This window comes from Priapulus caudatus, unplaced genomic scaffold, assembly GCF_000485595.1.
Source record: "Priapulus caudatus unplaced genomic scaffold, Priapulus_caudatus-5.0.1 Scaffold876, whole genome shotgun sequence".
NCBI lineage: Eukaryota > Metazoa > Priapulida > Priapulimorpha > Priapulimorphida > Priapulidae > Priapulus > Priapulus caudatus.
Genome location: NW_014577937.1, coordinates 35,631 through 50,960, shown reverse-complemented (window position 1 = coordinate 50,960; position 15,330 = coordinate 35,631). Strand labels below are relative to the sequence as shown.

At 42.2% G+C, this 15,330-nt stretch overlaps 2 protein-coding genes and 1 non-coding gene across 4 annotated transcripts in view; 1 reads left to right on the top strand and 2 right to left on the bottom strand.

Annotated features, from left to right (window-relative positions):
- LOC106814144 (N-alpha-acetyltransferase 20-like) overlaps window positions 1–3,152 on the bottom strand; it is a 10,634-nt gene extending 7,482 nt beyond the window's left edge. Inside the window, exon 1 of one of the 2 annotated variants that reach the window (XM_014818436.1) lies at window positions 1,687–3,152. In XM_014818436.1, coding sequence (XP_014673922.1) covers window positions 1,687–1,739 — 53 coding nt within the window. In that variant the 5' untranslated portion in view covers window positions 1,740–3,152. The remainder of the gene's footprint in view (window positions 1–1,686) is intronic. The other variant, XM_014818435.1, reaches the window with a different exon arrangement.
- A 194-nt stretch (window positions 3,153–3,346) lies between these two features.
- On the bottom strand, window positions 3,347–11,955 carry LOC106814146. The gene is made up of 3 exons (XM_014818437.1): window positions 11,234–11,955; window positions 4,073–4,210; window positions 3,347–3,658 (listed from the first exon to the last, which is right to left on the bottom strand). The coding sequence occupies exons 1-3, from the start codon at window positions 11,393–11,395 to the stop codon at window positions 3,563–3,565; spliced, it is 396 nt and encodes a 131-aa protein (XP_014673923.1). The 5' UTR covers window positions 11,396–11,955; the 3' UTR covers window positions 3,347–3,562.
- A 192-nt stretch (window positions 11,956–12,147) lies between these two features.
- On the top strand, window positions 12,148–12,219 carry Trnae-cuc. Its single transcript has one exon. It is a non-coding gene; the product is annotated as a tRNA-Glu (tRNA).
- The last annotated feature ends 3,111 nt before the right edge of the window (window positions 12,220–15,330 follow it).

Sequence of the window (15,330 nt, the reverse complement as noted above, 5' to 3'; positions counted from 1 at the left end):
CTATCCATTGTGAGATCGTACCACGAATAAAAGAAATTCCATATTGTGGGAAGTGTGTGAAATTCCAGCGAGTGGGGTCTGTGTCCACTGTATATTGTCTAGTGAATGCTTGGCGCGCAACCATGCACATTGAAATGAAGAAATTTTCTATGCCTAGTTATGCTCTGTTTTAGTATTGATTTCGGTTTCGGTTTCACAATACCAGCAGCTGATGAGATCATGAGGTGAGGGCAAGAAATAGTCATAGGTTTTTCTGTCTGTGGCAGCACTGTGCAGTGAGTGCTGAATTGTGTGAAGATTGACGATTTAACGGGTTTTTCACTGATTTTTCGGTGAGTTTCACGGTTCGACGGGTTTTTTTCATCTAGGAACACTCCCCGGGTATAAGAGATGGCCCTGTGAAAATTGCATCCAGATCGCTTGGGCGGTTTGGCCGCCTATAGGGAAGATACATACATACATACATACATACATAGATACATAGATACATAGATACATACGAACTCAAATATATATTAGATATATATATCTATATATACACATGGTATATATATATATTTATTTATATATCAGAAGCGTGTAATGACAAAGGAGTAAGACAGCGATTTGGTACTGATTTCACTACATTTTTGTCGTACGAGTTCGATGTGAATAAAAATACAAATGTATACAAACATGAGCTTCTTTTGTTCACTGGTCCTTATTCTATCTTCCGGTAGTATTACAAACCGCGTAGCTTCCTTCGTTTTGACATAATTCTTACTTTTCGACGACATGGTTTTCACCTTAGTTACCGTATTCTGGCGAGGCCACACTCTAAATTTGCACACACAGCTCTTCAATGAGCCACGGTAGGGCTTTTCGGCCGTAGCCTAGTCGAGTGCAGAAAATTCGCCTACAAATTAAGTTACGTTGCACCCATGCTGGGTTTAAAAATTAAAACTATTTTACATTTAAACTATAGTTAGAATGCCTTGTTTTTATGGTTTAATCCCGCAGTTTTTTTTTTAAATAAACGCTGCGCTGGTAAAATATCTGAACTACTTCACCCGCGGAGGAATGATGTGTATGAATCGTTATCAGTAAACGTGCGAAAAGCTACAATCGGCTGGAGCGTCAATGTGTTTTGCATTAATTGCATAGCAACCGTTATCTCTAGCCCGCGTACAGTTGCCGCTGGCGCTGCCTGACGCGATCCCTGCCGTGGCTCATTGAAGAGCTGTGTGTGCAAATTTAGAGTGTGGCCTCGCCACACGACGGTAACTAACGTGAAAACCATGTCATCGAAAAGTACGAATTATGTCAAAACGAAGGAAGCTACGCGGTTTGTAATACTACCGGAAGATAGAATAAGTACCAGTGAACAAAAGAAGCTCATGTTTGTATACATTTCTATTTTTATTCACATCGAACTCGTACGACAAAAAGTAGTGAAATCAGTACCAAATCGTTGTCTTACTCCTTTTGTCATTATAGTTTATACGCTCCTGTCCTGCTGATAGTGATATGGTTAGGGTTAAGGTTAGGGAGTAGGCGTAGGCGACTCCCTAAACTCGTTAGTGGAGTAGGCGAGGTACGGTCCGGCATATTAGATAGTATTTAGTACCAGGGTACGTTCCGGCGGTACCCTGGGGGACATAGACCCTATCAGTAGTAGTAGTACTCATGCATTATTGAACGACTTACACATTATTGAAACGGAACATATCATCACACGTGAAAGGTTTTATCGATGTCATGATCACAGAAATATGTAAATTACTTTCCCGCAAAAACAAATCACGTTCTTAGAATTGCCGCGAACGTTGGCATTTAGTTGATTTTTCTCCTTTACGCTAGATTAGCATTAAAGAAGCTATTATTAGTGTATAAACCATAGATTCATGATAGAATAAACGTATAAATGCACAGAATCACAGTACCGACTTCCAAGCGGGAACTGGCGCCATCCAGCGGCAATTGAGTCAAATTTCCCCTCGCGTCGCATTGGCTACACTGCTACCAGGGGGTCATCGGTATATGGCAATGTTTGTTATTCCACGAATTCTTCTTCTTATTATTATTATTCTTTTTCCACCACTTTCTTTGTCATGCATAAGGACCTATCGGTCTGTAATTTTGCAGGAGGCAGCATTAAAATTAAAGGAACTGAATGTTACTGTAATAAAGAACCACCGCCACTGCCATCGCCCCCGCCACCGCCACCACGAGGACCAACACCACCGCGAAGTCGTCACCAATATAAAAATTCCTATAGAGTTCAAACTTATCTGGCTCTTTTTATGTGTATTATTTACTGCACCTCATTATCGCATAATCATCTGCATCGTAACTATCAAGAACGGTAGCTGGGGTATTGCAGGAGTAGCAGCAAGGTAATATACGATATAGAACAAGGTAGAACGGCAATGAAAAAAGAAGACATATTAGGGGGGAGGAGAAGGAAGAGGGGGAGGAAGAGGAGGAGGAGTAGGAGGAAGAAGAGAAAAAGAGCAAAGACGAAGAAACCGGCATTGATACCGATTATAGTAATTGTGGTCCTGTCCGAGGCCTGTGTACCGATCATGTGTAGCAGCACGATATGTGAGATTACTGCGAACATTCCGATGTTCGCGCACGCCAACGTAAAGTAAGAAGCTCCAGAACTTCGGCATTTCTACTGGCTGGTAACAAAGTGTGAGGAAACAAGCAGTGAGAAGGTGACTCTCATGTCAAGCCTGGTGGCGTGTCTCTAAACTTAGCGATCAAGAAACAAAGCAAGCAAGCAAGCCAGCAAGCAGCAGACGAGCAGAAGACAGCACATGGCCGAATCAACGAAACTGTATGCATTATCGAGTGAAACAAACTGTGTCGGCATTTGTTTTAAATTACAGTATCGAAACGATGTAGAATTTTAGTAAATATTTTTGATGGTTTACGTGAGTACTACTTTAAACCACTGAAGCACTTCCCTTGTGAATATCTAATTTATTTTCCCATTGCTCTCGTCCCTTTGGCCGCTCTGTATATTAGTGCACTGTATTATTCATGGATTATTAGCATACAATTGCTCTGCCAATATGACTATTCCAGCTACTTCAGTTGTTGAAGTGATAGCGCTGTTGTATTCTGCTAATAACTCAGAGGAGAGTCCTTGGCAGTTACATGGTAATTTAAATTGTCGCTCAAAGACTATTATTTGGTTCATATTTGCTCAAACGTGCTTTCCTGATGGTAATCCAATATCCTTGCACCTAATGCCCCTAGCCCAGGGAGGTATCACATTGCCACAGTGCTATTTTAACGAGTTAAATACAGAAGTGCAGAGAAACGGCATTAGCTGCAATAAAAATGCTAGAATATTTCCTCCTATTCATACATATTTGGTAATATTTACTAGAACATAGTACACAGAATATGAAAAATGTAGGTAATTTCACTTGGATGTGCTGACATTATGACTAGGAACACAATGAAAAAAGGCTCCACATACCCACATCAAAATTGAACAATAAATGAACATTAATTTGACGTACAATGTTTTGAAATTATATAATCTCTATTTTTTGTCTTCAATGTTATCTCAATTAATTCTCTTTATCTTAGTCATGTTGTACTGCTCCTCAAAAAAGCATCCCTTGAAGGAGTGTAGCCTAACGTCAATCTCACCATCTTCTAGCTGCAAGACAGGGATAATACAAAAACTGCATTAATACAGTGATTAGCTTATTCTTATACAGCTATATTACTAGCTTTGGAAGAAGGTTAATCTTGATGATGTTTTATGGACGATAGATAACAGTAACACTGAATTTTATGTACTCGTAGGTCTGCTATATATACGTAGTACAACACTAACAAATATACTGCAATTATAACTGGGGCATACACTGGACACAGCAAGATGAGAATGATTTGGGGGAAACTATAATAGGATTTTAATTCACATAAAATAATAACAACCATGACACATATTGGATGCAAATATTAAGAAACTATCAGCAATTTAAACAAACACTTAATGGGTAAGACCACGTTCCAGTTCAATAGACACATGTTGTATGCAGTTATACACAAGTACTTGCTTAATTACCTCATCTATCCCATAGAGTTCATTGAAACAGTACTCTGATAAGCACTGCCGACCACATGTTGTCCGTGCTGCACCAACAAGTTGCCTACACTTCTCACGCTGATCACAGGCACGAGAATACTTCTTAAAGGACTGCTCCTGCAATTAGACATTAAAACAATTATGCTCGAATATTTTTTAACTTTATATATAAACAAATCATACAGCACGAAATTGAAAAAGAGGGCCGAGACTATCCCCTTGACCACTTTGTAGATGGCTGTGAGTTTGGTGACCCCGAGTGATCTGCGCCTAATCCAAGCCATTTTTCATACTGAATACCGGCGCCTAAATTACGACCCCTAGCAAAACACCCAAATTACAAAATTCATAAAATGCCCAAATTAGCAGACATCTGAAAATTGTGAAAATTAAATCTCCATGTTTCTATCATTATGTATAGGCAATGTTTTATAATAAAATGCTCATATAAGATCTATAATCTATTATCTGAATAAAATTGTAATGTTATTAATATTATACATCTACCGTAATATTTTCAGGTATAAGGTATCAGATATTTTCAAAAATGTATACATCTTTCAGTGTTCCCACTCAAGATGTTAGATAAATGGATCTGTATGCGCTTAATTTAAAGAACTTTTAAGGACTTTCATGGACCATATTATTAAACTTTTAAGGACCTTCATCCTTAAATGAAGTCCTAGTAAACTGGTCCTAATTTTATTTTTGCCCCAATTGCTTCTCGTCCTTTTGGCCGCTTCTGTATATTAGCTGCACTGTAATTATTCATGGATTATATAAGCATACACATTGCTCTGCAATATGACTAGTTCCCAGCTACTTCAGTTTGTTGGAAGTGATAGCGACTGTTGTATTCTGCTAATTGAAACTCACGGAGGAGAGTCCCGTTGCATTACATGGTAATTTAATTGTCGCTCAAGACTATTATTTGGTTCATATTTGCTAACACAGTCTTTCCTGAATGGTAATCCAGATATCCTTTGCAGCGCGAGATGCCTGTTGAGTCCAGGAGGTTATCTTGTGCGTTAAATTAGACACAAAAATAATGAATAGGACAAAAGCCTTGTCGTTAACAGAAATCCGAGCCATCGTTATTTCGTTTTCTCACAACCTCCATAGCGTGGCAGCACATGCCTAGGCTGATAACTTTGTTGACACAAAGAACAGATAAATTATGATAATACAACATCCCTTTGAGACTGAAAAATAAAACTAATAATGCAGCTCTTTGCAGATATCGATCCCCATAACAGTCCATAATTACCAAAAGATGCATTCCGCTGACAAAAAGATTAAAATATAAGATACTGCACAATTGAATGCATGTAACCCATTTAACGCATCAACACTTTATCAGTGTTAGAAACACACCCCCCGCGTCACTCTATCTTTTTAAAACACTAAATTCTCACATTAACTCCTGATCTGGCTAAAACAGCGATTGTTCACGAGTCCTAGACTTCACAACACACGTTTGGACAACTCTGCCTGACCTAGTCACTACTGCATAGCTTAGGCTGTCCCCCAGTCAGTTACTTTCCCTGATGAAATGTCGCTCAATGCAGTTGAAAGTTCAGTCACGCGCGGATGGGAATGTCCTGTTCACTGAACTAACGAGTCGCAGGATTGGGATTGCGCTCAATCTGCTTGCGGGGTTTGTTCACGAATGTACTTTCGCGATCTGGCGGTTTCTTCGACCGAAATCCTGCCTCAATAATCTGGGCTAAGCTTGACACCAAGCTTCTGCGGTTTCGCTCATCAGGGACGACCCCAGATTGAGTCTCTACAACATACCGATCGCGTGTCTCCGCTTTGTGCATGACCTTAAGCGGCGAACGTCTCTTACACTCACGAACTCCACACATGTCTCCCATCCTTCAGTTCAATGAAGTTGTCTCGCACCACCGTCTGCCTCACGCGGTTTTCGCTCGTCTTTTTGCCGGTACTCCCTAAGTTCGGTCTTATGCCGAGAGTTGTCCCATCATCCGCCGAAACGGGAGTTTTAGTTGCTCGATGCATGCGGACAGAAATTTGGTACGTACGCGTCTCCCGAACAGCCAATTTTCTGCCGGGCTGTACCGTCGTTGCGAAGAGAGTGTGGGTCTCTGTCACGCTACGCAGTGCGACAGTTATGGGTCCTTTGCCGTTCTTTCACCAGGATCCTTTCACGTTTGCACCGCGCGTGATCTACCTCCGCAATTGTGCCTTGAAGGATTACAGCGGGCTACTTGTGGCAGCGGTGAAGTTGTAAGGTAATCCCGCGAAGCTTGCGAATTCCACTTCTGGCGGAATGACTGTGGTCCATTGTCGACTGACCGCGTGTCTGGAACCCATGTCTCGCGAAAGGATCGACTTCAAGATGGTTGATCTCTACTATGGCTTCCGATGATAAACCTGCGTCAAACTTCGCGAGTTCTCCTATATAGCACGAGAAGTAATCGACTCACTGACAAGTAGTGAAACACTTCTGTTCAAGTTCGAACAAGTCTGTAACCAAGAACGATCTGCCCAAGGACGTTTTGGGAAAACCGGTTGTATGTGTCGGCTCATGGCGAACAACACGTTCTTTTGGCACAGAATTTAAGCCTTGCACTAGAGTTTCCTAAAACTGTTACTCAGTCCCTGGCCACCACACAGATTCCTGTGACGAACGCCTACAACTAGTTACCCCTGGTGGACCTTCGTTGGAATCCTATCCAAGAGTTCTAAGCGCATGCCTTGTGGTATGACTATTCTAGTACCCTTCATCAGTAAACCCGTCCATAAAACAGGTCAGTTCACCTGCTTACTGGGGTAAAACGGTACAACAGCTCCATTGACCGTATTGATCGTCCTAGGCCCCCCAACCATCTGACAGTAATTTGGACGATTTGGCAGACACTTCGTCTTCGGACTGCCTTCTGACGAATTTCAGCTAGAACTTTTTCGGGGCGGGCAGACATCCTGCACGATTAACTCCCACGTACTTGACATCCTGCGGCGAGTTTCTACTGTTCCTGCAGACGTGCTGAATAGACATCCTGGCGCCCTCGACAAGGGCGTCTGCGGTATACAGTTCTTTTCCCCGGATACATGTATAATACTGTATCGGTAGCGCATCATACGAGTTTGAAGCGTTGGACCTTCGTGCGGGGAAGTTCATCCACACTCTTTTGATGGCCGAAGAAGCGAACACTAACGGCCAGATCCGTTTCTAGAGTAAAAATTTTTCCAATCAGATACTCTTGAACCTTAATCGCCAAGCCCTACGCTGCCGGCTGCGCTTCTTCTCCCACCTCAGCGTACCGTTTCTCCGTATCAGACAATGAACGTGACGCGTACTGCGATGTTTTCAACCACAATTGCATCCGTTTCTGGCTTGATGAACCGCTCCTAATCCAACGACGACGAATCAGCTTGAGACGAGCGTGTCTCCTGCTCGGATCAATACAGCGCAGAATACCAGTCACGTGAAAGAATGCCTTCAGTTCGTCATGAAAGCAACGTTCCCTGAAGCTTGACTTCAAAGCCACGCATTTTTTCACGCTGAGTAACAGCGAAAGAGGCTCCGCTCTGCGTCCGCTAGGTTTAGGACGAATTTCCCCAAAACTGGTTTAGCATGCCTAGAAACGTCTAAGCCGTGATTTCCTGGCCGTTCCATCTCCTGTAATAGCCTTGACGCTGGTGTTGTGGTCTGCGTCAATGCCTTCGGCACTGACAGTACCCTATGGTACTATGACTTTGAAGATCGACTGAAAAACTCACACTTGTGCTCATTCAGGGTAACACCTGCCGTCTCTCAGACACTTTAGAACATGCGTGAGTTCCTTCCATCGGTTCGCCTTGATCCTTTCCGAAGATGCAGAATGGATCATCCATATGACGCATCAAAACTCCATCTAAGTCCTCTAGCAATGTCCTGCATTCGGCGCTGGAATATCTCCAGGCGCCGATGAGATTCCGTAAAGGGAGTCTATTAAAACAGAACCCCCCGAATGGAGTGATGAACGTGGTCAGACTAGAACATCCTGCTTAGAGGCCAACTGCCACCAAACCGGAGTTGGCGATCGCAGTTTCGAAAACACCTTTGCTCCACTAAGTACCGCCTAGGGACGTGTCCACAGACGGTCAGATATGTGTTTCTCACGTTTTCTAAACAACTTTCATTCAACTTGTCAGGTCTACGCAGATCCTGACAGTTCCCGTTGGTGTTTGGAACCACAAACCATTCCAGCACAGCCAAGTATCGTTGGCTCAGTTACTTGGAAATAACTCCCATGCTCTCGCATGCGCAATGAGGCTCTTCCTTCACCATTCTCGTACAGCGGTATATGGAAACAACGACGCGGGGCCGTGAGATCGAGTAACGGTTGCGGCACTGTCCTCCGATATTTTAATCTCATAGTCACCCTCAATCTTACGCAAGCGAGAACCAGTTTCTGGAAATGACATTTTCCACCTTTGTAGCTTTTGCCCTTGAACGAACCTGACTACCGACCACGGAGATTAAGTTTTCCTGATGGCTTGATCCGCCAAGAAAGTGGTTTCCGCAAGGTCGCGAACGGAAGTAGATGTTCGGTTTCGCGACCGCGCACGATACCCTTTCCTCAATCAGTTTTCCACGAAACATCCTCGACAGCGCGAGTTTTGAACCAGCAGCTCCTACTAGGACCTTAGCAGGCCTGACCCAACATTTCCATAGCGGTTCGCCAGTACCATTTTCATGGCAATACACGTAACTGGCAAACCCGTATCGATTTTCCACACGATGAACGAAGTCTGCTATCTTTTACTTCGGCTTTGGGCCAGCGAAAGATCCCCCTCTGGTTGAGAATTGTAGTGCTCCCAATGAAAGCGGAATGAGGGGTTCAACTGCGCCGCAACCAACCTCGTTGACTGATGTTGGCGAATTCGGCAATACATTTTGAAGTGGGCCCAATTTTCTTTGCAAAAATGGCGCATTCTACACCTTTTGGCGGACACGGCTTTTTTCTCATGCGGGCGTTTGTCCACAGTTGGGACCGACGACGTCCCAGCCTGCTGTTCTAGGCTAGAACTGCTTCGACTGTTGCTACGCACTGTAATGGCGGATGTAAGGCGGTGGACATTTGGGGACGCCATTGAAGCATCCTCGTCGTTTCTGGACTTTGGCGACCGTCCGCCGGCAATGGGGGAGGCGCTCCCTCGCAGAAATGCCCTGTTGCTCTGCGAATGGTTTGCGCTCTGGCGAGCCCTTGTCCATGGCGTCTAAAGCGACAAGTCTGCGCTCAAAGTTGCAGACGCTCTGACAATCTGCCGCGCTTAAGTCTACCACAAATCCATATCCCGGGATTAACTCGTCATGCAGTGTTACCGAAAGTCCGCACTGTTTCCGCAAGAGTGAAAAGATCGGTGATTGAACGAATTCCACAGGTTCACCCTCCTTCTGGAAAACGTTGATTTGAATTTTGGCCCGTTTCAAAATGACATTCCTCTTCGGTACAAAATATCTATCCAGTTTAGCTCTAGTGAGTTCGTAACTCTTGTTCTCATCCTCCGTTAGATTCAGGTGACAATTAGAATATCCTCTCGCTTCAATCCCCATGAGTAGATGAGGGGTGTCTATTTGTTCTGGTCCTCTCTCCCTTTTCTGAGAGGCCCTAGACACTTGTCTGAATGCTATCGAAACCGTCTGATCCATTTTGACCAGCCCTCCGGCTTCCTAAAGTCGAATGACTCAGGTGTTGGACTTGGAACTGTGGCCAGTAGTCAACTACTACCGCCGGGAGGGCAAACAGTGTGTAAAGTTCCACAGATAGTCAGAGAAAGTCACTGCTCAGTCGGCCGAAAATCAGTAAGGATCAGAGAGCTAACTGGCGCGTGTAGCATGCACTACCATACCGCATTGACTTGTCTAACCAACATAACATGGGCCAAACTGAGAAAACTGGGGCATCACCACTGTCCTATTTACTAGTGTCTTTCCGGTCCTCTTTTAACGATCATGACCACCATGGTTGAGTCAGGAGGTTTTATCTTGTGGGCGTTAATTAGACACAAATATATGAGTAGGACAAAAGCCTTGCGTTAACAGAAACCAGTCCATGTTTATTCGTTTTCTCGAACCTCCATAGGTGGGCCCAGTCACATGCCATGCTGATAACTTTGTTGACACAAGAAAGCAGCATAATTATGAATAATACAACAATGCCCCTAAACGCCAGGGATTAGGGTTAGGGTTTAGGGTTAGGGGTTAGGGTTCCTTGAGACCTTCATTTAAGGAGCAATTCATCAGGAATTAAAAAGATACTTGCCAACTCAGCCAATCAAATAATGCCTAACTTTAACTGAGCCAAAAATATTTTTAGGAAGAAATTAGGAACAAGTGAAAATTATTTTTAAAAGACTTTTAGTTGACTTTTTAACATGTTTTGCATGAAAATGAAAGGACTTATTTAAGTACATAAATTTACAATTTTTCAAAATTAAGGACTATGGTTTTTAAGGACCCGTACGAACCCTGTCTTTTGCCAGACAATCACTAGCTCAAGCACTGGTGAGTAAATTATCCTCCGCACGAAGTGTAGCTATTGTTTTTGGTTCGTTTGTACATATGTGTGTGTGTCTGTGTGTGTCGGTCTGCTCAATATCTTTGCAAACGGCGTAAGAGGGTAGAGATTTAAACTTGGTCCCACAGGTGCATCTTATGGGGCGTAAGACCCTTATCAATTCTGAGTGGACCTTGACCCAAAGTCAAGGTAACAGGGTCATTAAGTATATTTCGAACACTGATCTCTATAGAGCTACACTTCGTCCGCAGGATAAGTATAGAATCAACGCTGGGTCATAGCAGGACCGTACCATTGCTAACACGGGGCGGGGGTTCCAGGCGGTATTTCCAGGCGTGTTGTGTGTGCCAGTGTTCTGATATAGATTTATTTCACTGCGCTGTAGAATAGCGTTCTGATATCATAGGTGTAGCGATCGCCTGTGTGGAGGATTCGCACTCTCCAAGTGCCCTCTTTCTAGTTTACTTTGCCGTAGGGCAGATATAGCTCTACAACAAACTAGAGATTTCTTTGGCAACCCTGTTTCTCACACAGGGTACGAAAACGTTTGTATAGCCATAGAAGACTCAATGTGAATTAATGCATGAATGCAGTCTTATTGAAAACTCACCTGTGGTTTCTTCTTTCTGTAATCGAAGCGCCGGTAGTGGTAAAGAACTCTCTTTGCCTGTGAGTTTTCAAGACACTCCAAAATGCAGCAGCAGTCCATAATTAGCAACACACATACAAGTGTTACCAAAATTCTTTGCTGAACATGATTTATCTGCAACATCTTTGCCGATGACGATGTTGCGGAAGCGTAGGAATAGTATAGCAAATACAACTTGCTAGTCGTACTTGTAGTTGTACTAACTACTAATACTATACACCAACCAAGGTATTTGCGTCAATATTTCAAAATAAAATGATGAAGTTGTGTCATAAATAATTAACCAAATACACAATATTATGAATGTACACTATCACTAAATGTACACATTTCCCAAAATGAGAGCCGGGGCTCCAAACTATGGTTGGCTGTGCCGACTTTTCACTGTTTACTGTGTCAAATGTCCCATTTCGTGCCCTTTTTCTCAACAACAGTGTCAGTGGGTAGGGGCTTTGTGTTGAACATCATATCACCAATGTTGCGCCCGTTTGATACGAAATATGAAACTGCAGACCCTATCACTATGCAAAGTCCTATTTTCCGGAAAAACGTTAATTCTTTCCAAATTTTCATAACTTGGCCTACTAGCACTAGGAGTAGGACGAAGGCAACGAGATGTAAGGCAAAAGAGATAAGATCATGGGTGCAGACATTTTATCTCTCCGACTCTCGTGCCACCTGTCGAAGCTAAAGGAAAATTCTACACGACTCATACATATTTTACCGTTTAAAGCATTTAATTCCTTGTACGGGCATTGAAAGAGAAGAGCAAAGTTAAGTTACTGTAAGCAAGAAGTTTTTTTTATCAAAATCCAATTAATTGTGTTACATATTATAAGGAATAAATATTAACTACAACAATATTTTCACAAGTATCCCATATGGTCTAGTGGTTAGGATCCGGCGCTCTCACCGCCGTGGCCCGGGTTCGATTCCCGGTGTGGGAACTTCTTTTGCCCATAACAATAGCTGTTGTTTCGCCTGTTCACTTTCTGTTGTGGTAGTCTACATTGATGAGCGCTGGGCTCCATTGTAAATACCCAGCAAACACGGAACATTCTCGTAACATTCGCTGGAGGTTCTAGTTTTGTTACATTAGCCAAAAATATTCTAAGAACATTCCCATATCGTTGTGCATTTATTGGTTTTACTTGGTGAGAGAGTTATGTTCTTGGAATGTTCGGAAAACGTTAACCGTCCTCGGATGGGCACGAAGAGATTTAACATTTTGTTCGTTATAAAAATGTTTTTGCTTTCCTCTGATGAAGAACTAAAAACCATATTGAAATTTGATTTCAAATAAAAACAAAGGTAGCTGCCAAAATAGCCGCTCTATTAAAATAAAAGGAAATTTACCATGAAAGAATTGTTTTTGCCTCCCCTGATAGAGAACGTTACTTAAAATAGTGTTGAAATCGGATTTGAAATAAAAACCGAGAGGTGGATGCCAAAATGGCCGTCTATAAGTTCGAATATATCAAAGTTATTCACAAAGCATTTCCATTTCTTTTCTTCTGTCAATAAGAGTTCAGAACATAAATATTCAATCAAAGCCAACTTGCAAAACACAAATTTGAGCAAAGAAGAATTATCTCCTTTCTTTTAGTCATGTTTTTGTCTGCTGCAGAAATCTCAAAATCAAAGTCAAGTCTTCTCGTCGATTTGCACAGAACATTTTGAGGATTTCGTTGACATTAATGTCATTCACTAACTCCTGTTCAACGAAAAGGAGAATGAGAGCAGAGAATCGTGGCTGGGTCATTGTAGAACGAAGTTTAGACTTGACAATGCTCATTTTAGAGAATGTTCGTTCAGCAGATGCAGAAGTAACAGGAATTGTGGCCAGTCCTGTGAAGACGCGTGAGAGGCAAGGAAAAAAATTTTTGTTTTGTTTGCCAATCAACAGGGGGCCATGGCCCCCTTGTGCCCCCTTTAGCTACGCCAGTGGATGTATATGATTATGAGTATAGAGTAGACTAGTATACTGACACTGTATACAATATAGGCTGCTAAGCATGACTAACTTCGTTTAGATATAGATGTATTATTTATGTCAGGAACTAGCATAAAACAAGCAATGTCATGCAAAATACAATTAATTATATATCAGAAATAATTGATATTATTATTTCTGTCGCAAATCTTGTGATATTTAACAAATGTTTACTTTCGAAACATCCGATATGCTATATGCTGCCATTACGACTGTAGTTCACTAACCTGCCGTATCAGCCTCGGTCGCGCCACCGGTCACTTCGCCTGTATGCGGCGAGTTAGCAATCCCCTTGGTTAGTATCTATGGCCTAATACAGAGTGATCTATTTAGAACATCCGAGCAGTATAAAAACATCATGCATAATGTGATCTATTGTTCGTATTCATGCGTGCGCGTTCTAAAAGAAATACCATAGATACCAGATACTAATTAGCACGTCATGTGTCGGTGACTGCTGCGTTGGCGCTAAACTGAATTCATCGTAAGAGTTCACATAACGTTCCTTAATAAAAATTTATCTTTATGTCTACATTTACTAACAAGTTCGTTTCTCTATTCAGTGTAGCGGCTCAGGTTTGCACAATATGTAAAACTTCTCTGTTAAGCATAGGTTGCATTTTCTTCGTAGTGTTCGAAGCAAAGCGCCACACTACTCGAACACTACGCAGAAAGTACAACCTATGCCTTAACAGAGAAGTTTTAAATATTGTGCAAACCTGAGACCGCTACACTGAATAGAGAAACGAACTTGTTAGTAAATGTAGACATAAAGATAAATTTTTATTAAGGAACGTTATGTGAACTCTTACGATGAATTCAGTTTAGCCGCCAACGCGCAGCAGTCACCGACAATGACGTGCTAATTAGTATCTGGTATCTATGGTATTTCTTAGAACGCGCACGCATGAATACGAACAATAGATCACATTAAGCATGATGTTTTTATACTGCTCGGATGTTCTAAATAGATCACTCTGTATTAGGAACTGATGAGTGTGGAGCTTTCGCTCCACACGAAACAGTTCCGTATGCAATAAACAGAGTCAAAATTTCTACCGTGTCCGTAGTAACTTTATTAAATCTATATTTGCCTCTACTCATGGTAGTATTGAGCACTCTCGACACACGAGTTCATAAACAACCATTGGATTCTCTATATTTATATATATAATATATATATATATATATATATATATATATATCTAGCAAGCTATCTATCTATCTATCTATCTATCTATCTATCTATCTATTCTATCTATCTATCTATCTATTTATCTATCTATTATCTATCTATCTATCTATCTATCTATCTATCTATCTATCTATCTATCTATCTATCTCTATCTATCTATCTATACTATCTATCCTATCTATCTATCTACTATCTAGCTAGCTAGCTAGCTATGTATATCTATCTATCTATTCAATCTATCTATCTATCTATCTATCTATCTATCTATTTATCTATCTATCTATCTATCTATCTATCTATCTATCTATCTATCTATCTATCTCTCATTCATCAGTCATCTGAATCCAGACAAACACGCGTGCACACACACGCGCCGACATACGCGCACACGCACACACACACACACACACACACCACACACACACACACACACACACACACACACACACACACACACACACACACACACACATACACACACACACACACACACACTCACGCGACGACGCACGCACGCACGCACGCACGCACGCACGCACGCAAGCACGCACGCACGCGCACACACACACACACAACACACACACACACACGCACACGCAACATGCACACGCACACGCACACACGCACACGCGCGCGCATACACACACACACACACAACACTCTCTCTCTCTCTCTCTCTCTCTCTCTCACACACACACAACACACCAACACACACACCACACACACACACCACACACACACACACAAAATACACACAATACATGAACACAGCCTCCTCTCTCTCTCTCTCTCTCTCTCTCTCTCTTCCTCTCTCTCTCTCCTCTCTCTCTCTCTCTCTCTCTCTCTCGCTTCGCTTTCGCTACTTCTTTC

Bases quoted from the DNA above. Each gene is read 5' to 3' on its own strand.
- LOC106814146 (XM_014818437.1), bottom strand. From the start codon at position 11,395: ATGTTGCAGATAAATCATGTTCAGCAAAGAATTTTGGTAACACTTGTA. The intron at 4,211-11,233 runs GTGAGTTTTCAA...GTCTAATTGCAG, and splicing joins ACAGAAAGAAGAAACCACAG to GAGCAGTCCTTTAAGAAGTA. The intron at 3,659-4,072 runs GTAATTAAGCAA...CCTGTCTTGCAG, and splicing joins AACTCTATGGGATAGATGAG to CTAGAAGATGGTGAGATTGA.